Here is a 26,485-nt window from a genome sequence, read left to right as displayed (position 1 = left end):
ATGAGATAAAGAAAGTTGGGCAGCCAATTAAAGAGGTGTTCCCCGATGAAGCTTTATTGATGGTGAGCTTAGTAAACCAAGACTCCACTCCTTGGTATGCTGATTTTGCCAACTACTTAGTGAGTGGGAGGACTCCATCTGATTTAAAAGGGCAACCGCTCAAGAAGTTCTTCCATGATGTGAGGTCTTATTATTGGGATGAACCTTTTCTTTATAAGCAGTGTGCTGATCGTGTGATAAGGCGTTGTGTGCCGCAAGAAGAGGTTCAAAACATTCTTGAGCATTGTCACTCCTCACCTTATGGGGGGCATTTCGGAGGCCAAAGAACAGCTGCAAAAGTACTTCAATCGGGGTACTATTGGCCTTCCATGTTCAAGGATGCTTATGAATTTGCTAGACGGTGTGATAGATGCCAACGGGTTGGTAATATTTCTGCCCGAAATGAGATGCCTTTGCAAGTTATCCTCGAGGTAGAGTTGTTTGATGTTTGGGGCATCGATTTCATGGGACCCTTTCCCCCATCCTTTGGAAATTTATTTATTTTGGTGGCTGTAGATTATGTGTCAAAATGGGTGGAAGCAATTGCAAGTCCCACTAATGACTCTAAGGTGGTGATGAAATTTCTACTCAAGAATGTCTTCACTCGTTTTGGGACTCCAAGAGCTCTCATTAGTGATGAGGGAACTCATTTTGTTAACAAAGTGTTGGCGGCTCTTTTGGCTAAGTATAGTGTCAAGCACAAGATAGCTACAGCTTACCATCCTCAAACAAATGGCCAAGCGGAGATTTCCAATCGAGAAATCAAAGGAATTTTGGAGAAAGTGGTGAATCCTACTCGAAAAGATTGGTCTCAACGGTTGGATGATGCTCTTTGGGCCTATAGAACCGCTTTCAAGACTCCTTTGGGCATGTCTCCTTACCGTTTAGTTTATGGTAAGGCTTGTCATTTGCCCGTTGAATTGGAACACAAAGCTTATTGGGCCACGAAGAAGTTGAATATGGATCTCCAAGCGGCGGGGGAAGCTCGAAAGTTACAATTGAATGAGCTTGAGGAAATGAGGTTGTTTTCGTATGAGAATGCCAAACTTTATAAAGAAAATACCAAGAAGTGGCATGACAAAAGAATTCAACCTCGAGTGTTTGAGAAAGGGCAGCGAGTTTTGCTTTTTAACTCGCGGTTGAAGTTATTTCCGGGCAAATTGAAGTCTCGTTGGTCGGGCCCATTCACCATAACCAAAGTTTATCCTCATGGAGCTATGGATGTTTGTAATGAGCAATCCGGAAAGGAATTTAAAGTGAATGGGCAGCGTCTAAAGCATTATCTTGGTGGTGAGGTCGATCGAGCAAAAACCTCAATCACTTTGGAGGATGCATGAAGAGGAAGGTGGTTGGGTTGCCTTGTGTTCGAATTGTCAATTCTATTTTTAGGCAACCCAATGTTGGAAAAAGAACAAGTATTGTAATTATTTTTGAAAAAAAAAAAAAGAAAAGAAAAAAAAGAAAAAAATGAATGACAAAAAAAAATGAAAAGAAAGAAAAAAAAAAAGTATATATTTTTTTTTCATTTTCCTTTATTTTTATTTTATTTTATTTTATTTATTTATTTTTTTTTTTTTTTGTTCATTTTCCTTTTAGGTGTTTGGGTGGATTTTACACTTGGTTTGATGTTTCATGTGGTTTTGGAACACAATTTGGAGCCTTGGAGGTGATTTGGAAGTTTAGAGATTTTGCTAAAATTTTGATGGACTTTTGCTGCAGCATTTCTGTGAAGCACAAAAGGAATTTTCGTTCATGTGGAGAACTTCCGCCCGTCGCAAAGATTTTTCTAGCAAAATTTTAGCAAAAGTAATACATGTTCAAAGAGCACTCAGCAAGATTTTTGCTGAACTTTTGTGGAAATTTTGCTACAGCAGGCGTAATATCACTCACATTACGAGATGAAAGGTCCATCTATTACATATTACTCCTATTTTACTTATATATATTTATATTATTAACAAAAAAAAAAAAAACGAAACTATTATTATTATTATTATTTTTATTTTATTTTTTTTATTTTTTTACCCTAATAATATTACATAAAAAAAAAAAAAAATTACTTTCAGCCCTAACCCGACTTTCCCCAGCCCCGTCCACCATTTTGCTCGACTTCACCCCTCCACCTTCATCTTCAGCATTCGAACCCCAGAAACCCACAGCCGCCACTGTTCGAACTCCCACGCCCATCCGCCTCTGTCCCCGTCAGAACCCGACCACCGCACCCCACAGCCGAACCCCATTCGACCTCTTTCACAGAACACCGAACCACTCCCCGTCCGACCCCGTCCAAACCCAGAAACCACCTTCGACCTCCATTGTTCCAGCCCACCTTTCGACTCCGCCACCACCATTCGACCCCCAGCAAACCCGAACCTAACCTCCACCATTCGACCACCACCCCAGGCGGACCCGACCCCCACCATCACCTCCCCCATCTCAGCAATACACAACAGCCGCCCCGTGCCTTGCTCCGATTTGCCCAGACCCGAAGCCCATAACCAATTTCCCCATCTCAGCAACCCAATCTCGCCATTGCTCGTTGAAATCTCTGTAAGTTTTGAGAATTTTTTTTGCAATATAATGAGCTTGATGAGATGCATGCTAAATCGGAAAATTATTCTGTAATATGCTATGCTATCTTGATTCTTGTTCATAATCGGAGCTGTCATTGGCCATGTTTACTGAGATTTCAATTACAGATTTGGTTTGTGGTGTTGTTGCGGTAAATTTTTTTTCTCAAATGTTGTGAAGATACTCTTGTCATTGCTGCCCATTTTTGTTCATGATGATAATTTTAGTGTTGGGTGATTGCATTTTGAGAATCTATAATGTTTAGAGGATTGCATATTCTAGGGCTCATTGTGCTAATTCTTATTTTGCGTCTATAGGTGGATATTCAAGCTGAAAGATTGTTATTGTCACTAAAATGTGTTGATAGCATGCTGAACTTGATGTGATTAATTTTGGTTACTAATATTCTGTTGAGTGGTGACTTGTTTAGCAGATATTTTCAAGCTTACTATTGTGAGATTGAGCCATGGCAACCACCAAATCAAAATCTCGTAAGCGTAAAGCTCCGGCCAACACCTTGCCCAAACCTCCACCACAACAACCAACCCACCCAAACCCACCAACCCTTGCCTTGCCTTCCTCCACCACACACTCACCACCCCGTACTCGTCCCCGTAAGGCCTCCTCACCTAAACCCAAAGCTCCACCCGCCAAAGCCGCTCCCTCAACCTCCAAGGGCCAACCCAAGCCTAAGCGCACCACTTCCACATCTCCACCACCTAAACAGAACCCCACTACTCGTCCTAGAGCCAAAGCCGACCCCGTCCGTCATCAAGAGCGGTTTGAGATATTACGAACCTGCAGCCAGTTGGCCGAGCGCGGCTTTCTCCCTGCCCCGGAAGCTTTACCTGCATATATTACCAATTTGGTTGCGGAGCACAAGTGGGAGAAATTTTGTGCAATTCCTAAGCCTGATGTGGCCTCGGTTGCCCCTGCATTTTATGCTGCTCTTGATCCAAAGTATCCTGATGTCGTTAGAGTGAGGGGTCAGAGTGTCCCCTTTTCTCCTGATGTGATTAACGACTTATATGGATTGAGAGCTCCGCTTGAGGATGAGTTTGCTCTTTGGAGGATTAACCCAGCTTCTATTCCATATGACGCCGTGCTTCGTGCTGTTGCTCACCCGGGTTCTGAATGGTCTATCTCGTCTTCCGGCCACCGCACCTTGTTACACTCATCTCTACGCTCGAAGCGAGTGTTTGGCTTGCTTTTATTAAGTGCTCTTTGATGCCCACAACACATGACACCACAAGGAGCCAAACACGCCTCGTTTATTGTATTGCATCTCGAGGCAAGAAAATAAATGTGGGCAAGATCATTTATGAGGAAATTTGGAAGTGTTTTCAGAAAAAAGGCGGCAAGTTATTTTTCCCAGCTCTCATCACTCAGATTTGCCTAGCGGGTAATGCCGCTATTGGGGACGATGAAGAACTTCTAAGAGAGCGGATCAGCATTGATTTGGTCTCGATTCAGCGTGTTGCCACTCATTGCACACCCTCGACTGCTCCTCCCAAACGTCACCAGCCATCTAGCAGTCAGACGACTTCCACCAATCTTCCTCGCACTCAGCACGAACAAATCATGGATCGCCTAGCACACCTTGAGGAGAACCAACTTACCTACTTTCGCTATTTTCAGGCGCGTGACACTGCATTAGCAAAATCTCTAAAGCGAATGGCGCCAAGGCCGATAGTTGACTTCCCAGTGTTCCCACAAGAAGTGTTTGCTCGATGGGCTGATCCAGAAGCTCCGGAAGACTCTAGCGCTTCAGAGGATGACCCCGAGGGATAGACAGAGGGAGTACTTTTTTCTTTCAGCTTCAATATTTATTTTTCACTTGTCTTTTCTATTTGTGTTCTTGTTTTTTCTGTTATAGTTGTTGTTGTTTGTATTGTTCTCTTATGTTCGGGTGGTATCTTGTCTTTGTTAGTGTTGCCTAGGGGGGCTCGATGACGATGTCGTGTTTCCACTTAGTTCTTGAAACTGAATGTTTTTCTTTTTGAGTTTTAAGCTGCCTTTTTTAAGTTAACATGTTGGTTGCCCTTCGTTGTTGAAAGTTTGCCTCTCTTGATTGTGCTCATAGCTTGACTAAATGGTTTGTGTCACTAATTAGTTTGAACTAAACCTTTGTGAGAGTTTAAGTCTCTAGAATTACTTAGCAATTTTTCCTTGAGGCGAAATCTTAGACATCCCTACCCCGAGGAAGTGATATAGGCCATGTTTGGAACGTTTGAACCTTGAAGCCTACCCTTGAATATTTTATCCCTAGTTTTTCCCCTTTGAGCTTGATATTCACATTTTCTTTTCTTCGCCACTACATAGCCTAGCTAGACATAACTTATCTTTTTCACCTCACCCCAAGACGCACTGGTCTTTATAAGATACTAATTTTTATTGCATATTTGGGAGTTGTGGGGAGCGTAGTGAGTGAGTGTCAATTGGGTAAGTATTTGCAAATTTTCTTTTTCTCTTTTTCTAAACATTGAGGACAATGTTGTTCTTTAAGTTTGGGGGGGGGGGGGGGAGTGGTTCTCACCTTTATTGTTATCTTGCCATCTAGCTAGTTTATGTCATCTCTATTTAGTTTATATAAGTTTATTATTCAAAAAAATGAAAAAAAAAAGAAAAAAAAAAGTTTGTACTTAGAATTGTCCCCCCTTTCTTGAAAAAAAAAAAAAAAGAGAGAGATCAAAGTCAAAAATAAGTTTGGGGGTGCCAAAAAAAAAAAAAAATGCATGTAGATATATATATATATTAGTAAAGAATTAAAGCTAGTGGCAAGAGTTATATGTGGTTTGTGGGGTTTCTTAAGGGAAAAATTTATTGTGCATTGCTTAGGTCCTATAAAGATCAATGTGTTTAGGGTGGTTCGAACCGAAACTAATTTTCCTTATCTTACCTTCACCCTAGCCTATCATTACAAGCTTGACAAAGTCCTATTGATCCTTGGAGTGGTGTGTGTCTACATTAGTGGAGAGGAAGTTGGTAGGTAACCTATGGAGGCATCATTTGAACTTGAGGACCAATGTTTAGCTTACATGTTAGTTGATCGAAATTGTTTAGGAAAAGCTATGTTTAAAAAAAAAAAGAGAGAGGGGCACTTGACACCTATTTTGGGCAGCGACATTTAAACTTAAAGAATTTGGTTTAACGCTTGAGCAAGATCTTCATTCAGTTGCCTTTTGCAAAACATTATTCCTGAGAGCTATTTCCCCTAGGTGTGTGCATTGACAAGACAAGTTGCATCCTGTTTATGTTTTTGGTTGAATATCTTTGTTCAGTTCAGTGACGTTTGATTTGAAATTCTGTGAGCTGTTTGTTGTTCTAGTTTGTGTGGTTTTGTTCTCATCACTCGAGGACGAGCAATGTCATAAGTTTGGGGGTATTTGATAACTCTTGAGTAAAGAGTTATTTGATATCACTCTTGAGTATTTTTTTTATGTAATTGTGTGTCATTTAAATTATGTTTGTCTCTTAATTTGTGAAAGTTTCAGTGATTTATGTTTTTGTGTGTATTTTGAAGTTGTTAGTTAAAATCAATAACTCTTGTGCATAAATTGGCAAAGAAAATAGCAAGTTAGTCATGTTCTTAATTTTGCTGAAATTCTGTGAAGTTTTTGCTGCAGCAAACAGATTTGTGGCTGATGTGTTTTATTTTCTTAGAAAAAGGGTGAGTTGGCATTTCATTAAAAGAGGTGGCATTTGTGGAGATGACGTGGCAATATAAGAGTGGTGGCTGGAGCTATTACATGGAGAGGCTATCTACATGACATGTGTAGGGTTTATTTGGGGCAAAAAGGTACAAAACCTAAGGGGAGAGAAGAAAGAAGAGAGCCTCCATTTAGGGAAAAGAGGGCTGAACGAAAATAGGAGCTGGGGGGCTGCCATTTTTACAAAGAAAAAAAGAAGATTGAAAGAAGAAGAAGAAGAAGGAGGAAAGAGGAGAAGCACAACAAGATTCAACATCCATCCTTTTGGAAAAATCCTCTATTATTGTTTGCTATTTCTTTCTTCTCTCTTTTAATTTCTTTAACTTAACATTCAAACTCCATGTCTAAGCTTTATCTTGTAATGGTGGTTCTTAAGTTAGCTATGAGCTAAACTTTTTAATGGTTTGAATTGTTGAAGAACCCTATGTTTAGTTGAGTAATTTTCTTATGCAAATATTTAGTAAAAAGTCTCATGTTCATTCAAGTGGGTGTATTGATAATTTCTTGATATTGTTTGGCCACCAATAGCTTGATTATTGAGTTATATTTAATTCTGGAAAGGTTAAATGTAATGGACTTAGCTTGAATGACACAAGTTCTTAATCTTTTTTAGGTTAGATTTGAAATAACATAGGAATATGTTATATCCTTGTGTAACAATTGAGAACTATGCTTGAAATGGTATTCTTGAGCTTGCTTGGCATAGGAATATGTTTGAACAGGTCCAAGGATTGATTGCATAAAATTTGGAAGAGTTTTGTGCACTTTAATGGAGTTCTTGTTAACCTGGGATTTTTGCTAAAGATTTGCTAACTTTTTGCTGCAGCAAAAACGCACAGTTTTTGCTAAACATAGGGGGATTCAATAGTTCAAGCCTTTCACATTTCAAAAGCTTACAACTAAATTTTATTTTCATCTTGCATCTACTTTAGAGTTAATTTACTTATTTTCTTACTCCTTTAGTTGATTCATTAATCATTTAATTTTAGTTTTTAGGCTTGTTGCTTGGTAATTAATTTTTGCAATAGAAATTTTATTTTCACAGTCCTTGTGGAGACGATACTCATTACTTATCACTATATTACTTGTTTGTGACTACGTGCACTTGCGTATCTAATTATAACACAACAAGAATCTAGTTAGTTAAAATTCTTTATTTAATTAAATACAAGAAAAATACAATAGTTTATCTAGAAATTAATTCATTAAACTAAGTGTATTTTTCTTAAATTAATTTCAAAAAAAACTTTGAAATTAATTATGTGGCTAATCAATTTTATTAGGTTAAACTAATTTAATTAACCTAGTACAATTATCCAAATCAGGCAAATGGGCTTTCACAGTTGGGGTAGTTCATGTGAGGGGGAGTTGGGTTCAGTATGTCGTACCCACTTCTATTGGCCCCCAACTCTCACACAAGGTCCAAAAGAGAGGAATTTAACCTTAAAATAAATAACTGTTATTAATTGAATAGGTCCAAAAACTAAATGGACCTAAATAAAATCTATCATGGCGTGACATTTTATTTAGCAACAACCTATATGCATCTATAACATAAAGTAAACATATAGGCTCACACAGGCACACAGATTTGGATGGATCCTATCATGTTACTAGGTCATACACAGATGAAAGAAGAATGTAAAAATTACATGTTACAAATTATTTACTTGACCTATTGACAATTGAACCATGGGTTAAAATCAGATCATTGGATCTGTCAACAAGTTAACCATGGCAATTTAGATCAAGCCATAATAGGTTTTAGAAAAACTTACAAACAATCTAAAACACATACTCCTGCAACAAGTTAGATTGGATAGTTGGATATAGGATTTATATAATTTTAAATTAATTAATAAAAAAAATTCGAAAATAATATTTAAATAAAAAAAAATTCAGTTTAAAAAAAAAATTAAAAATAAACCTACAATTTTTGAAAAATTAGGTTTCAACTAACCTAAATATCATTTCAAAAAAAAATTTGCTAACCACCTTTTAAATTTCATGTTATTTTATAAATTAAATATTCAATAAAATAAAATGATAAATACATACCCTTTTCTGATTTTATAATTTAATTTAAGTAAAAATAAAAAAATTTAAAAGTTAGCAAAAAAATCTTATTTCTTTTTAAAATACCATGATTATAGTAATCTTATTTTAAATCTAAATAAGGTCAAATTACTTAAAATATAGTATTTTATAAAAGTAATTTAATATCTGACCTTAGATTTAAAAATAAGATAAAATAATCAAATTTTAAAAAAATAAGAAAATAAGTAAGCAAAAATTAATTTTTACCTATTTTCAAATTCAAATTACACTAATATCTAAAATTAATTTTAAAAAATCAAATTAATTTATTTCTGATAATTAGATTTGAAATATGAAAATTAAAAATCAAAATACAAAACTACACAAAAAAATCGGAAGTTAATTCCATGAAATAGCATGAAAAATCGAAGAAAAACGAAAAAATTTTGAGCTGTACGGACGGTATGCAAAGCACACCATCCAGGTGCACATCCTTGGGCGCAAGGGGCTGCTTGGGCGCATAAAGGGTGCTGCCAGCAGCCAGCCACGCGCACAAGGGTGTGTCACCACCTCCGATTTTTTCAAAACTTCAAAAAATCATAACTAATTCAAATAAAATCGAAATTGAGTTCTGTAAAAAAGTGAATTGTTTAATTTTTTCCAAACTATCCAATAAAAATAATTCCAGAAACAAAAATTCAATTATGTTTCATAAAATTTCACAAGCATCAATCAATCATCATATAACACAGATCAACATGAAACCATCCAAATCATTACAAAACATCGTTTTAATTCATATTTCATGAAAGTAAATCATTACCATGCTTCTGATACTAGTTTTTAGAAATATTTTACCAGGATCTAGATTTACTACCAAGTATGTTTCATTAACATCCTAATATGAATTCTAAAACAATGAAATAAACACATATAAAGTTTAGAAAACCTTACATTGGGTGCAGCGCAATATAATGACTCCTTCCGTTCAGATCTCTAGCCCTTGATTCCTTTCTGTAGCAGAACATAATCAAGATCTGAACCTGGATCTCTTTCTCTCCTTTCTTGATGCTGATTCTCCTTCTTATTGTTTGGATTCTTCACAATCTTCTACACTATGATTGAGATACCACTTGATGCCTGTGAGCACTACTCTATCACTTAGGGATTTCGAAATTGAAGAGAAGAAAAGAGAAGAGAGGGGCGGCTAGGAATCGAGTTTTCTTTGAGAGAAAATAAGATGTAAGTCATAGTTTCCTGAAGCCGTCACTTTCTATTTATAGAATACCATCTAGGTTTAGTTTAGAATTGTATGGCATTAAAATAATGAAAAAATATAAATGGTAATTACTATACAAAGTGGCCGCCCATAACAAGGATAATGGGCCTCACTTTGCAATTTTACTATTTTGTCATTTTTCAATCCCATTTTCTCAAAAATACCAATTTTCCAATTCAACCATTTAAATGCCAATTCTAATTATTTAATAACTAAAAATTAATTATTAAATAATATTGTCATTTAATATATTTATTAATTTAGACATATAAAGTCTCTTAATTAATAAATAAACCTAGAATCTCTTTTCTTTACAATTTCGCCCTTGCTTAGTGAAAATTCATAAAGTAGACATAGTCTAACTTTAGAATTATAATTGATTAATCAAAATCAATTAACTGAGTCTTACAAGCAGTATGGTCTCAAATAGTATGGGGACCATGGGCCTATATAATCGAGCTTCCAATAAGTCGAACCGAATTTACCAAGTAAATTCCTAACTTATTAATTCCTTATTGAATCCACACTTAGAACTTGGAATTGCACTCTCAGTCATATAGAACGCTCTATATGTTCCACGATATAGATACGCTATTAATTATCTATTGTTATAATCCTAATTTGATCAATGACCCTCTAATAGATGATCTACATTGAATAGGAACTAAATTACCGTTACACCTTCAATGTATTTTATCCTTAAAACACTGAGCTCTGTATAAATGATATTTCAGCGAAGTGAAATGAGATCTCAACCATTTATCTCTGTTTAGCCAAGCTCGAAGGATATCATCGTTTCACTTCTAAATTCCTATAGAAGTTATAGACTCCATATTTATGTTAGCGCTCCCACTCAATTATACTATCATGTTCCCAAAATGTACGTATCACCCTGACCCAAAAGTAGGCTTAACTAACAAATCAAAGAACATGTATAATACTCTTGAGATCGAACCTAATCATATCAGAATTAAGATCATTTGATCTAAGATCAACATGTGATATTCAATTGAATAGATATTATGGTAAATTTTAACAAATCTAATCAAAGTTCAATATCGGTCTCTTCGATGTATACTCCATACATTCGATACTGGTAATCTTTGCCAATGCCCTGGAAAGGACATAACACTTATCCAAGGTTTAAGAATACCTATCGCTGATTATCATGTCAGTCTAAATCTAGTGAACTGACAAATTAGGGAATAAACTTTCGAACATATAATTAAAATTATATTCCACTGTGCTGACAACACTATAATCATTAACAAATTCATATGTTCTGGACTTAAATAGAATTCATACATTATGTATATAATCATGAAATAAATAATGTAAACCATGCAACATAATATGTTATTTCTGATCTTTATTAATAAGTAAATTTGATTATATTGAAATGGGTTTTATTTAGGGCACAAAACCCAACAATTGCTAGAGATGTGGTTATGGCAGCCAAGAAATCAGGGGTCGTGAAGACCTATCCTCAATTGGACTTAGCTCTCACTGTTGAGGGAGCTGAAAGTTTAATTTGTAAAAAGAGTACTCAGAGGAAGGACATGTGAAAGACTTCATTTGGTACTGAGTGAGTAAAAGCTTTAGCCCCAATGACCGAAAAAGGAAACCAGATGGACTACCGGTTGTGGGTCCAAATAGAAAGTTTTAAGGTAACCAGGGTTTCCGTTGAGGTAGAAATGAGGTTTGGCAACCTGAATGCCCAAAATGCAAGAGACACCACTTGGGTGAATGCCGATCTAGAGTTTGCTACCAATGTGGAGTAGCAGGCCATTGTCGAAGCAACTGCCTGCAACTACAGAAGCCCGAGACTAAGAAGGAGAGTCATATGGTTCCTGCTAGGCTGTTTGCTTTGACCCAGATAGATGCTGAGGCTGGCCCTTCGACTGTTATAGGCGAGATATCTATTGGTGGTATTATGGTTACTATTTTGATTGATTCTGGTGCCACACATTCATATATTTCTAGTAGAATCATTGAAAAATTGAGTAGACCATGTGATATCATGTATGGTGGGTTTACCTACTGGAGAAGTGGTAATCCCCAGGAGGTGGGTAAGGTCCCTCCCAGTGTTAGTAGAAGGGAGAGAACTTTTAGTGGATCTAATTGAATTAGACTTAGAATATTTTGATGCAATACTGGGAATGGATTGGTTAACAAAGTACAATGCTATCATAGATTGTAAAAGGAAAATGGTAACTTTTGAACCAGAGGGTGAGACCCCATTTGTTTTTATGGGAAAGGTTCAGGGAACTTGAATTCCAATGATATCAGCACTTAGGACTAGGGAATTATTGTGAGAAGGATGTATAAGATACCTGGCTAGTGTATTAGATACCACGAAAGATATACCCGATGGACCGGAGAAGGTTCGAGTAGTATGTGAATTTCTAGATGTGTTTCTGAAAGAGTTATTGGGGTTACCACCAAAGAGAGAGATTGACTTCGAGATTGAATTAATACCAGGGGCTGAGCCAGTTTCTAAGGCCCCGTATAGAATGGCACCAACATAATTTAAGTAATTGAAAGTCCAGTTTTATTTGCGATTCACGAGGTTGAGTACCTCTCCTTAGGGTGCACCAGTTTTATTTGTCAAGAAGAAGGACGAGTCGTTATGTATGTGCATTGAGATTACCAAGAATTGAACAAGTTGACAATAAAGAACAAATATCCTTTGCCAAGGATAGATGATTTATTTGGAAAGACCATCTTCTCTAAGATTGACCTTCGATCTAGTTATCACCAGTTGAGGATCTTGGAAGAAGATATTCCCAAAACTGCTTTTTGTACTCAATATGGGCACTACGAGTTTCTAGTGATGTCCTTCGGCTTGACTAATGCACCAAAACCATTTATGGACTGATAAATGTGAAAATATCTTTTAGGAATTAAAGAAGAGATTGATTGCCGCACAAGTCCTAAGCCTGCCAGTCAGTGATGAAAAGTTTGTGATATAATGTGATGCCTCAAGACAAGTTTTGGGTTGTGTGTTAATGCAATCAGGGAAGGTCATTGCCTATGCCTCTAGGTAGTTGAAAGACTTTGAACAACGCTACCCTACTCATGATCTAGAACTGGCAGAGGTGGTTTTTGCTCTAAAGGTTTGGCATCACTAATTATATGGTGAGAAATGTGAGATTTATACTGACCATAAAAGTTTGAAATAATTTTTCACTCAAAAGGATCTGAACATGAGGCAACAATGATGGTTAGAGTTAGTCAAAGATTACAACTATGAAATCCTCTACCATCTCGACAAGGCAAACGTGGTGGGAGATGCACTTAGCTGGAAAGGTCCAGGGCAAGTCTACGAGTTGAAGGAAATCTCTCCAAGATTGGCCAAGGATATGGCCAAGGCCGAGATTGAGTTTGTAGTCGGGAAGTTGGAAAATATTACGTGCAGTCTGATTTACTAGAAAGGATAAAGATTTGCTAATAAAATGATTTCGAATTGATCGAACTTAGAAAGAAAGTTGAGATTGATGCTACAAAGGATTTCACTGTGACTCCAAGTGGACTACTGAGATATAAGGATAGAATTTGTGTTTCGATAGATGTATCATGACATAAAAGTAATATATTAGTGGCTAGGAATGAAGAGTGATATTGTTGAATACGTTTCAAAGTGTTTAACCTGTCAACAAGTGAAAGCTAAACATCAAAGGTCAGCAGGTTTACTTCAGTCTTTGAGGATACCTGAATGAAAGTGGGAAGACATAACCATGGACTTCGTAGTAGGTTTACCTTGGACTATTGGGTTACATGATTCTATCTGAGTTATATCGATATACTTGATATAAGATAATGGATCCTCTTTTCTCATGTACATCTTTCAAGTGGGCATCTTGAACTTGGTCAAAAGATCAAGAGAGTTGATCTTTCATAAAATGGTGAACCTCTTGTTTGATCAAGCTCTAGATCGGTGAGTTTTGGGCCAATCAGGACTTGAATGAGGCTCTTAAGCTGATCCAATTGGGCTTGCACCCCTAGATCAACTTGACCTGCTTATTGATTGACTTATGTCACTTCTTGACTCTCTGGAGCATCAAAATGTACACATTCATCCCTGTTTTGTGGAATATAGTTCTCCACATTAATTGTTTGACTGTCAGGCAAAGGCACAAAGTATCCTTCCTGGTTTCCTCTCCTATGATTTAAATTGTCTCAAAGATCGATCTTGGGCCCCATGTTTGGAAGATAGCGTTGCATGGAGCTCTTCTATTTGGTTGGCTCGTAGACCGAGTGGTCTAGGAGGATTAGCATCGTTTTGGAGGATCTTCCTAATTTTTTTCTTAGGTACGAAGATTATCATGACAATAGTTATTACATTGTCCACTATGAGCTCCACCATCATTCTTGCTCATGTATGACTGTCCACTGTGAGACCTTGTTCGACCACGATGAGTTCGCTGGCTGGCATACAGACACTTTCCATAGGCTTGGACCCGTCTATCTTGATTGTAAACTGCCACATGTCCTCGAGACCTTCCAGCTAGTCGAGGAGGTGCATCATCCTTCCTCCCTTTAGGCTAGGGTAAAAAATTGTGTTGATCTTCTCTTCCAAGGTAGTGACCGGTAGAACTTGGTCATCTACCGAGTTGCCAATAGTTTGATTTTGGGGACTGGAATCGGAAGGTCTGTCATGATTGCACATAATTAGTTGGGCGCTCCTCCCAGCCTTACTCCAGTCCTCCAGGGGGATGTAAGGTGCCTTTTCCTGATTAGAATCTCTTCTGAGCGGTAGGTTCTCCAATGCCTATCCCCCAGTCTGTTGATGGAATCCTCTGATCAGGTCAGTAGCCTCTCTTAATCATCGGTTAATCCCCGCTTGTTCTGCACGCATGGATTCAGCTTGTTTATCCATCCACTCTTGGAATTCACACCTCTGCTGTTCAAACACATGGTTCATTACAGCACGTGTTTCTTCTTGATTATGGTGGAGGGCATTGGTGTGACATGGAATTGTCCCAATGCATCCCTCAGAATCTCTATATCAGTGTTTTCCCCCAAATCAACTTGGGGTTCTCCCACAAATGGATGTCCGGTGCCCGACTCAGTTTCTCCAGCATACGCATGGCTGGTATTTCCATTTTCTAGGACACCGCGCGTCACCCCAGTGAGGGAGGTTGTAATCGTAGTAGTTCTGAAGTTAACATTAGCATGAGTAGTGGGAAGGTTTCCCCAAGGTGGCAGTCGTGGGTTAGGGTTGTCTACTCCTAAGTCAATGGGAGCTTGGACGTTAGGATCTGTCACCATTGTATCACGTTGCTCAGTTGATGAGGACCTCCTTCTAAGAACCATCATCAAAGAATCAAAATTTTGAAAGGATAAGACTGTGTTCCTTTGCTTTCAATCAAAGCATCAAAATATGGACATCGCTTTTAGCGAACGACACTGAGTCTTTAAACTGATGAAATTGAATGATCAATTAATAATAAAACAATAATAAAGTGAGGCAATAAGAACACCAGAGATTTATAGAGGTTTTGGCCAAGTGATAATGGTAATAGTCTACTCCCCTTTTAGTTGTATTACTTAGAGAATTATTAAGATCACAAGATTCGGCTAGGTGAGTTTCTTAATAATCTCGAGAAATCTTACAAGTATTTTTTTTTTCAGAATAATTACTCTTCAAAGTGTAAAAAAGTAGTCCTTTTCTTAATGAAAAGCTTTACTATTTATAGAGGAAAGGTAATACATTTAAGTCTTAAAAAATAGGAGCAGTAAATTAAATTCTCTATTTTGGTGGGATTGGTTGAAGATCAGCTCCAAACTGCCCATCCCACGAATCTCATTCTAGTGAGTTAATCCCAAATAAATAGGAATTCCAGTTGTTATTTTTGTGAAAATAACTTAAAAGAGAATCTGGAGAAGATCTGCTTCTCTTGTATTTGTATGTACGGACAATTCACCATGCGCGACGTATTGTGAGATACTAGTTCCGTTCAAAGAATAGTTGCAGGATAGCTTTACTTAAATGAATCTAACCTTGAGAGGGATATGGCCGACCTATTTGGGTAATATTCTCTAACCAGCTCTTAACATACCTGCCACTTTACCTTGTGCGAAATTTGGGATTACAAATTAAATTCTATGGACCACTAAAAATTAACAAATGTGTATACTATGACATGCTTATTTGGCATTTAACATAAATTTTTGGATGGAGTGGTGAATACCAAAACATAATGTAAATTTAGAGAGTTTTAACTTAAAAAAATTCAAGATTAAGTGTTACAATTTGTATAGTTCAAGTTTTACTTTAAAGTACTAAATGTAAAATTTCATACTACAAGGTACCAAATAAACATTATTAAAAACATAAGGTATTAATTATATTTTTCGAAAAAAAAAAACACAATACTAATCGAATTTAAAAGATTCGTGACAATGGTGAAATAATTCATGTTAGCGCTGAAACTGAAAGTCATTTGGATTGAGACTTCACTGTTTATATTAAGAAGAAATGCCTCATTGTCATTGGATGCCCCCCAAAATGTAAAAATCTTTTAGAGTTAAATACCATGATTGAAGCTATTAACCTAGTTATCAATTATCATAGGTAAGGAAAGAAATTACAAGCACAATTCAGGGAAGTGACTGAGACTGCCACGGCCCACGCTTGCCTTTTCTTTCTGCTCAAGTGCGTGTCTTGTCAAACAGAATAAGATATGCTATTGTGCCCAGCACTCCATATACTAATCCAAAGTAGAAAGGCATATTAGGTAAATTTCAACTCTCCCAGTTCCCACACATCAAGCCGAGAGGGCCCCCCTTATTGCAATCAGACGACAAAGGTATAAAATTTATTAGAGGTGCCCATTTTCTCTTTTCATATTATTCTGAATACTCAGTACTTGTTGTCTTGTGGCAGTACAAGATAAAAGGATCATACAAAAGATAAATACGATTCCAAGACTTTCATAAAGCTCTACTTTTTATTTGAATATAAACACTATCACGAATTTATAGATATCCCACATTTATTCTTGGAGAAATGTACAAACAATGCAACTATGATATCTTTCTAAGTCCATTTTATGTTGGCTGTTGCCAGCTCAGAAACATTAAACACTTGTCTTCGACCATCCATAAATACATAAACAGCACCAGGGTTATGCACCTTGATAAAAACGTTAAATTGGAAGTGCTCAAGCCACATATGCTACGATTTCAAAATCAGACAGCAACCCCATGATCGGTTCATAAGACCATATTCAAAAACATGATCACACCTAACCGTCCGTAGTTTGAGAAACAAGTATGTATACGTAAATACATAGTATCTTTGTGTTTCTTTGTTGATAACTTGATATTGATGGCAATTACAAATGCCTACTAAAATTAACCAGAAATTACTCAAAGCCCCTTGTAGGTGAAATCAGTACGGGATATGCAAATATGACAATTGGGAACTGGATACTGGTACTTTTTCATTTTAAAGGAGGAAGTATTGTCGTACCATTGAGTTTTCATAATTTCCACTTTCTTCAATTGAATCCCCATGGTTGACCAAAAAAAAAAACAGTCAACTAATACCTAAACAGCACAGCAGAAGATGTATTAAATGGACAATAAAAAGAAATAGGAATGCTAATTCAAAACTGGGACCCATGAAATGAAGACGCTGCTGTACAAATTTGCCAAACCAAGTCCTAATTTTGCAGTTGATTCATATATTTATACAAAATTATAAGTACAAAAAGCTACACATAAATTTTAATTGACCATAACTTACCAAGAGGTAAGATTGGCATGTCCTAGCAATGAAATCGACCTCATGATTGGTGCGAAGGAAGCTCCCACACCTGCTTCCAATACCTTAGCAAAAATACAATGCAGCCTGTGATAATAACTCGCTGAAAAATCTAGCATATGCACATACAGAACCTTTGCTATTCTCTTTCATTTTTCTTTTCTAGCACATACATAACATGCAACTTTGTTACAAATTTTCAAGTAATGGTGAACAAGTATAGATCTTGTTCAAATGATATGATTTTCTTTAAAGCCACATGCATCCATGCCAGAAACAAGACAAACCATTCATGTAAGGCCACTTTTGAAAGGAATAAATAATTTTAGTTTTAATCTAACACCACAGATAGACATGCCTATGAAAATCTTGATATTAAAACACATAAAAGAATCAATTTTTGTCAATATTAATCCTACCTAAATTAATTATTTTTATATAAACCATCCACCATTAAAAGAGTAGACTGTATTAGAACATAAATTCATAACTAACAATACCGCTTTTAAAATAAACATAATTGATAAACCATTACAGACAGCTGCTTTGAAGTACACAAATGCTTTCTGTCTTTGAGGACAAATCTAGACAGCCAAGAATCATCTTCAAAGGTAATAATGGAAGGCATGAAATGGGAGAGGAAGAGGACAAAGAGCCAAGTACATGCTGAATGGCTAGAATGTCCATAGTTCACTGCAAATCAGAGTCGTGCCGCCTTCCAAAATACCACCATTAACGAAAATGACCCGTGCATATGCCTTCAATCAAAACTACTGTTAAAAGATATACAAACTTTTCAACATAAGGTAAAATGGCACATCCAGTGGGCATGACAAATTAAAACAGCACCGATTTTCACCAAAATTGAAAGCATGTGCACAGATGTTCATATGAGATGCGCTGTGTGATGGTTGTAATAAAGTAGTAATTTAACATACATCAACTCCTATATATGCCACAATAAACTAACTTGCCACAACAAGAGGATGTTTGCTTCTTGAAGAGTGGTAGATGAGTAAAAACAGGCTGTTGTGCCACAAAAAGCAAGAGGTTAAACGTATGTCAGAAATTTGCAAAAAACTGTGGCAGCTCATGAGACAGTTCGACCATAGCAAATAGATGCAATGTAAAGGTTCTTCCCCCATTTGTCCTGCAAAACCACACAGCATTGAAATAAAACCACCGAAAAATAGAACAGCAGAATGAGAGTAAAGAAGAACAAATCAGATAATTTACCTTGACATGTGTACTAGGGAAAGCAGAAGTGCGGAGTGTCTCTTGAGTCTCATCTATTGGTTTTCTCCTTGGCACACTCAGAACAAAAGCAGCCTGATCCCAAGTTGCTGCAGTTGCAGTGATACGGTAGCCACTATCCCATCTTCTGTGAATACCTTCACTAGGATACAGAAAATCTAGCTCTACAACCTAACAATGTTGATTAAAAGAAAAACGTTGTCAGAATTCTGTCTACAAAAACATACATGTATATGCTTGGGTCACCTACTGCAATTCCAACTAGGATGATTAATAATTTCCTAACATTAACAAACACCTGGTCCGAGAAGCCTGCACCTCGAGACATAACAATTGCCCACCTATTTCCCGCAGCAGCCATAGCAGTAACATGAAATCCCTCCCTCCATTTCTTGTTGATCCATTTGAATGGAAATGTATCACTCACTTTATATGACTGCTGTAAGTACTGAGTCCCTACATGAAGCAACAAAAGTTGAATCAGACAGCTACAAAGTACAAACTTCTCCATATATTTGTGTTTTTGACTCCAGACTAACCTTTCGACATTATGACTAGTGAACTACCATTGTTAGCTCCTGCTATTGCACTAATATAGAAATTCTTCTCCCATTGCTCCATGATCCATTCCTTCATTTACAAAAACAGTCCAATGAATTCAGAGTTTTAAGTCCAATAAGCAGTTGTCATGCAGAGTTTTTACCCACTGTAATAGTCATAAACAAATTTTTCTGTGTATAAATTTTTTAGAGAAAGTATATGCAGCAAAATGAAGGGCAGGTATTCAACGCACACCAAACAATGCAAGAAAATGATAAGCAATAATTATATATATTTCATAAATCCATCCTGGATTTGAAAGGAGAAAAGAAACCTTATGAAGAAAGTAAGGAGAGAGTGCATAAACTTGATCTGTGAAGCCAGTTCCAGCATCCATAATGAGAGCCCAAAGGTTTGAACAAGATGAGACACTGCTGATATACAACCCATCATCATTTCCTTTGTCAATGTGTTGGGATAGCCTCATATCTGCAACATTATAGTGATATCTACAAGAGAAATTGAAAAACGAAAGTGAAAATGAAAATCAACTTCCGAAGCTTTGAGTAAATTTCAATATCAGGAGTTTATAAGCAAGATGAACATACCTTTGTTTCATAGGACGACGGGCATTATAAACACTGATCCACTGTGTCGCAGGCATTCCCATACGAATCTTCTTCTTCGGTTGTTCCTCATCTTCGCCTTCCATGGACAATCTTCCTCTTTTACGTCCAACCAGACATATGAGCTTTGCAATCCATAATACATGAGTTAGGTGTATTTCAAGCAAAAAAACAACCAAATTTCTAGTTTAATGTAAACGAATGAAATGAGAAGTACCTTCTGAGCACCTTCAGTATTTATTGGCCTAATATCAGGATTAGGGCCAATAATTCCATCAAAAAGAGAGATATATTTTGCATAGTTGGGTTCTTCGTCGAACTTCAAATTCACCACATACTCCACAAAATGTCGAAAAGGTTGAGGGCAAAAACAACATAGAGCTTCTGGAGAAGTAGCCATCTTCTTCTTACAAACAAGAAATCCCTTATTATCCCCCTAATACAAAGAGATGTATTAGTATTGCATACAAATTTAGGTTAGGTATACACATAACTCAACAAAAACTTGAAAATTCTGAACCTGATATCCTTGCCAAGGCAAGCGTCCTCGAAGAAGAAATACAAGTGTGTAAGCAAGAGATTCCAAATCATCTCTCCTACTACCAGTTCTACCTAGATGAGCATGCACACTAGCATATCGAACTGTTCCCCTGCAAATTAGAAGTTATCATATAATATCAAGCAATTGTCAAGACGGAAAAAGAAATTCATCTCCTACTAAGTATAAGATGTCTAAGTACCTGAATACATCTGGGCGTTGATCATAGTCAACATGCAGGCCTGTTCCACTATCTCGCCACCGAGTTGCTGAAATGTCAAAACAAGTTTCAAAATTATTTTTCACATCAATTATAATATATTAACTAATTTTGGCAAAGTAACAACAGCTGAGAGAAACAATGGTACTGCACAGTTACCTAATCCCAAGTCAACAAGAAACAGCCTTTTCTCATCAGAGGTTCCAGGGGGGCCAAGCAAAAAATTCTCAGGTTTCACATCACCATGTACATATCTGCAAGAACAACAGCAGAAAATTTATAGAACCATAATTATCAAAATAAACAAGGATCTTGTAGTGATGCACATCATTCTAGATAAGTTCATCTATCTGGCCAGTTCAACTAGAAGTGATTGCTGTGTTTTTATACACAATCACCATCAGATAAGGAATCAAACCTTCTTTAACCAAAAAGAAAATAAAAAATAGCATCAAGATAGAACGAAAAACACATATCACGATATGAAGAGGCTTCAACAAAGTATAAGGTAACGCCTATTATGTTGTTTAATTGTAGATGTAAATAATTCATGTGAAATAATACACCCTATATGTGGACCTACAAGATGAAAAATTAGAATTGTAATCATACAATGAAACAGTTTAAAAAAATTTGACATGAGATAGTAACCATGTTTGACAACAGAATAAAAGAAAAGTGGTATTATTAGAAGTATAAAAGCATCACCCTCTAGCATGCATCTTTTCCAATATGGATATCGCCTCAATAGCAATACATGCCACCATTTCAATTGACATTCTGCGTTGAAAAATGTATGTCAAATGACAATAAAGATAATCAATTCTTCAATGAACAACACAGTATACTTACGTATGTGAACTATTATTCCAAACATCCCACAAACTAGGTCCAAGCATATCCATAACCTGTACAAGGTCAGATAGGATTACTTAAGGCAATCACAGAGTTGCAATTGGAAGGAAAGTTGATGTCATAAACAAGGAACCATACCATGACAAAATAGTCACCCTGTCGACCCTTATAATGAACTCTAGGCACCCCATGACTACCTCCAAGTGCACTGTAAAAGCAACAAAGTTACTGACCGTACTAAGATTTTGGTGGTGGGAATGCAGCATGGACCAGACGAAAAACAAATGTAAGAAGGTAGATAGGAGCCTCACTTGTAAACTTGCCATTCGTATGGTGGTCCATAGTTACATCCTTTACTGGTTCTGTGCTCGAATTTCAACGCAACCTGAGATAATGAAGATCACAAAAGTCATCATAAACTATAAACACAATTCAGAAAGAGCAAAGAAACACCAAACAATAAATTGTCAAACCTCTAATGCTCCGGGGCCAGTTCTTTCATTTATATTTATAGGGGTAGCACGCCTACCGACATAAACTTGTCCAAAGCCTCCTTTCCCTAATTTTCTTTCTACTTTGTATAATGGAGAACCACCAACCTGGATCTGTTGTTGGAAATCAAACATTAAAAAACTTAATAAAAAATTATAATTTTTGCAGACTAACATAAATTAGCGGGAAGATATAGTATAACAGTGACTTAACGACACCACTAAACTAAAACTTTGTAAAGTATCACAACAAATATGAAAAAAGAAAAGAAAAAGAAAGTAAACTGCAGTGCCTCCTCAGTTCTCATAAAAGTGTTTTTTTTTTTTTGGTCAGGACAGTTCTCCTAAATCATTAAACACTCGTCCATTAACAATGGATATCAACACTATAAAATTTTCTACAGGACTTTATCAACCAAAAAAAAAAACAGAGCAAACTTTTACAAGCTTCTGAAAATAATCAAAGTGTGGGGAGCTAAAATATTCGAGAAAATCTAAAAATGAAACACGAAAATCCCCACATTTCGCTGTATCTTCATTTCATTTCTACAGATAGCCATCATGAAAATATATATATGTGTGTGTGTATTTCTAAAACGAAAACACTGAGAGATATGGACCTTCTCAGGAATCGGAGCATTGCTTCCGTCATCCTCAGCCGCCACAACTCCCTTATCGCCACTGCGACCACCACTTTCGAACTCGTCCATACCTCTCTCACCAACTCTTTTCTCTTCTTCGACCTTAAACGACCTCCTTTCAACACCGATCGCGTCTTTTCCCTCCTTACTCTTCTTACTTCCTTTCGTTCACCGCAGGCCTTCTCCCCTGATGACCCTTTACAGTTAGCTGAGTCTGTAGCTGTTCTTGTTGATGATGATACTCAAGGTGTGTAGTCGGGTTGGGTAGTGGTTCAGGACTAATATTAGGTATCCAATTTCTGCGAGCTCTGCTACACAGCTCAAGCATGATAAAGCCGTTGTTGGTTGGAGAGAAAAGAGAATACCATGCAAGGAATATTCATGAAGGTTCCAGAACCATCATCAGCCTAGAATCGATCACTGTAAAGGGGGACAGAGGCATATAAAAGTTTGTATATTTATTTTTCTTAGGGTTCGGTAAGAAAAGAATGGAATTTGGAAATATGTGGAGGGAAATGAAAACAATCAAAGGGATTCTCTTCTCAGTCTCTAGATTTCCACTTCGACAGAATAAAAGAAGACATGTCTTTGATATATCACATCTATATAAATATCTATTTCGAATAACCAAGTTTCATCCTTTCAAAATGTATAAATAAATTAAATAAAATTCATCAAAACCTAGTCGGTCTGTGCTGAAAAAGAGAAAACCTTAAAGCTTTTACAATCAAAATAAACGATTTTTACTGTACACATATAAATATGCAATTTATTTTACCTTATGACATGCATTTTAAACTATCCAAATCCATTAAGTTGGAATCACATTATTTTTATGTATAGTTCTCTTTTCTTTTTTTAACGGAAATTTTTATGTGTAGGAGTAGTTTAACACACTACTATTATTTTGTGTGTAAAATAAATGTGAAGGAGCTGCTAACTAAGACGGCTGATTACTGTTGCATTTATCCGTAGATACACTTTGATTTTTAGTACATAGAATGATAGAAGTGTTATAAGTTAAACTTGTACATTAATTATATAAGGTATTTCACTAGTTTTAAAATCTATGGTATTTAAATCAGAGTTTATGTTGTTTGTTTTACATGGCTATTAAAAATTATAAGTGTGTAATTAAAATTTGTTGATTTACATACACTTCTTTTCTTTTAGAAAATAGTCTCACAAGATACCACCAAAGAACAACGAGCTCAAAAGGGTCGAGAGCTAGAAAAATTTATTAATGCATGGCATCAACCAAAATAAAGTTTTAGATACAAAAAGGATAATCAGGCTATGCGACTGTATCTGTTAAAGCAAACTTAGCTAAGAATCAGCTATAAAATAGTAATTAAAACTCACAATATTGAGATACGAACATAAAATTCTAATATCGTCAGGAATTAAACCTAAAAAAGAATCTAAAACTAACAGATTATTATGTTTATGAACTAAACTTTGCAATCGGTGTCGAGTTGAATACTGTTGAGGTTGATTGTAATGCATTGAGACAAGACATTTGAAATTGCAAGTGCCTCTGCAATTTTTGGGACACTAATGCCAGACACTCTCCAAGCGGCAGACGCAAGAACAATACCATTAGAATTTCGAATCACTATGCCTAGGCCCCCACTGCTCCTACCAAATTGATAGTTGTGTCCGAATTAACTTTGAATAGTCCACAGGGAGGGTACACACACTTTACTCCCAATAGTTTTTTACTCTATGCCTTAAAATATATCATCAAAACTCAATTTTCATTATTATAGAACACACTTTTACATTATACCATCTTCATATTTTCTTTTACCTCATTTAAAGATTATATTTTTAAATACTATTTTAACTAAAATAACATAGAAAAGAATGAATGAAAAAAATAATAGAATAAAAAGGTAATAAAGTTGGAGAGAGTAACATGAAGAAAGTAATAAAAAATATTTAAAGGATTCCTAAATATTTTATAAATTTGGAAAATGAATAGTATAATTGAAAGGATCTCTAAAATAATTATAGAGTTTAAAGAAGTTGTTGGAGGGATTAAAATGCTTGGCTTCTTTAAAATTTGAAAGAAAATGAGAGTTTAAAGGAGCTATTTGAGAGTTCTCTAATGTTCTCCGCATTCTAACATGTATATCTTGTAAGGAAAAGAAAATGTTCCACTCTAACATTTGAGTAAAATGTTATGCATCACAAAAAATTTCATAAGATTATATCGTAAACTATCGTATCGTTATGTATTATTTCGCGTTAAAAATAAATTTTCATGGCAACAATGTTAAAATATTGCAAAAGCATTGTTAATATCACAAAAACATCAGTTTCTTAAAATCTCTCAAGATTTTCAGAATTTTAGATCAGGAAAAAAAAAAGGACTAAAACCAATAAATATTTTAGATCTATTCTAAACGTCTACTTATGATTATAAAAGTTTGAGATATGCATCTGGGTATTAAAATGATTGAATGAGTTTATGGATTGGATTGAATTTTCAATTAAACACATTAAATATATATATTTTTTAATAATGTTTCATGGTGTCAACGTTGCCATTGGTTTTTGTATTGATGATTTTGGCAAGTAGAGGGGAAGGGAACTGAGAGAAAGGAGACAGAGAAAATGAGAAATGAGAGACTGATAAAGGAGAGGAGAGAGAGACGATTTGTCTAATCTTTCTAAAGCCCTTTATTAGCAACTAGGTAACTAAGCCGCGCTTCGCGCGGTGTTGTTTAACTTTTATAATCTTTATTTGTATATATATATATTTATTATACTTATATTAAGTGATATATCTAAAATATAATATTTTATTAATGTGTGTATTTAATTATTATTTATAAAAGTTTTTACATTTTATTTTATGGTGCCGTTAAAATACCTTCTCTACAAAAATAAATGTAGGATGACAACTATAAAAGGGATTGTCGTAACATTATCTTTTTTTAAAAGTTTAAAATTGCGAGATTTATATAAAACTATTAGTGATAGAATATTTCTATACAAAATGTTTAGATAAGAGAATTAATTTTAATAAATTATATGAATGTAAAATTTATACCTTAAATTGTAATGATGAAAAGAAAACTCATAATTCATATGACTAATTATTTCCATAATAAAATATTTATTTATCTTACTATTTTGCGATAATTAAAATAATAAGTACCGTATGAAGTTGGTTATACAATTGCGCGATTGTTATAATCATATCGTGCTTCGCATAATCATTATGATCATTGAAAAATAAATTTTAATTTATGATTATTCTTAATATTTTTTATTTCAAAAAATCATATTTTAAGTAGTTGTTAACATTTTTACTAAATAAGTAAAATATTATAAATTATAATCGTTTACCATTTTTCAATAAAGCTAGAATAATATTTTAATTCATATTTCATCACCTTAATTTTTCTTATTTCTTTATGTAACTATTATTAGATATCATTATTAATTACTAAAAAAAATTGATTACCTATTATTCATTAATTGAAGTATATTTAGATTTTATTATATCATTATTTATAATATATTGTTGTGTATAATTTTTTTTATAAGTATATTAAATACCACTTAAAATAGAAATGAATAAAATTAGAAAAAATAGAATCCTAAAATAATTGGATGTTGCCTCAAAATATATATTAGATAAATATATAGATTTGATTTGATGACTCAAAATAATAATAATAAAATTATAATTAATTGGAGAAGATTAAGTTATCAATCACTCATATATTTTTAGACAAATCAAAGCGAAACGAATAAAAATTATTTTATTTATATCTCACAAGCATCACCAAAAATAGCTCTTAAACCATGTAAGGCTATTTAAAAAATAAAATTGTGAAACTATATTAGCAAAATTATTTAGAAAACTTTAAAATAATTATAAAAATAAATAAATACCAAT

At 35.3% G+C, this 26,485-nt stretch overlaps 1 protein-coding gene across 1 annotated transcript; it reads right to left on the bottom strand.

Annotated features, from left to right (window-relative positions):
- Window positions 1-17,804: 17,804 nt before the first annotated feature.
- On the bottom strand, window positions 17,805-23,333 carry LOC115711980 (casein kinase 1-like protein HD16). Its single transcript, XM_030640186.2, has 16 exons — window positions 22,552-23,333; window positions 21,914-22,045; window positions 21,752-21,825; window positions 21,579-21,648; window positions 21,438-21,493; window positions 21,294-21,365; window positions 20,745-20,839; window positions 20,568-20,634; window positions 20,348-20,477; window positions 20,045-20,263; window positions 19,810-19,952; window positions 19,536-19,710; window positions 19,201-19,291; window positions 18,960-19,117; window positions 18,644-18,832; window positions 17,805-18,557 (listed from the first exon to the last, which is right to left on the bottom strand). Exons 1-16 carry the CDS (start codon window positions 22,639-22,641, stop codon window positions 18,498-18,500), a joined length of 1,821 nt encoding a protein of 606 aa, XP_030496046.1. The 5' UTR covers window positions 22,642-23,333; the 3' UTR covers window positions 17,805-18,497.
- Window positions 23,334-26,485: the final 3,152 nt, after the last annotated feature.

Source organism: Cannabis sativa, chromosome X (assembly GCF_029168945.1).
Source record: "Cannabis sativa cultivar Pink pepper isolate KNU-18-1 chromosome X, ASM2916894v1, whole genome shotgun sequence".
Lineage (NCBI taxonomy): Eukaryota > Viridiplantae > Streptophyta > Magnoliopsida > Rosales > Cannabaceae > Cannabis > Cannabis sativa.
This window is presented reverse-complemented; position numbering and strand designations above follow the sequence as displayed.

Coding starts and splice junctions, on each gene's coding strand:
- LOC115711980 (XM_030640186.2), bottom strand. CDS start 22,641: ATGGACGAGTTCGAAAGTGGTGGTCGCAGTGGCGATAAGGGAGTTGTG. Junction 20,478..20,567: donor CAACGCCCAGATGTATTCAG/GTACTTAGACAT, acceptor TCTAATTTGCAG/GGGAACAGTTCGATATGCTA. Junction 19,292..19,535: donor CTCCTTACTTTCTTCATAAG/GTTTCTTTTCTC, acceptor TTGTAAATGAAG/GAATGGATCATGGAGCAATG.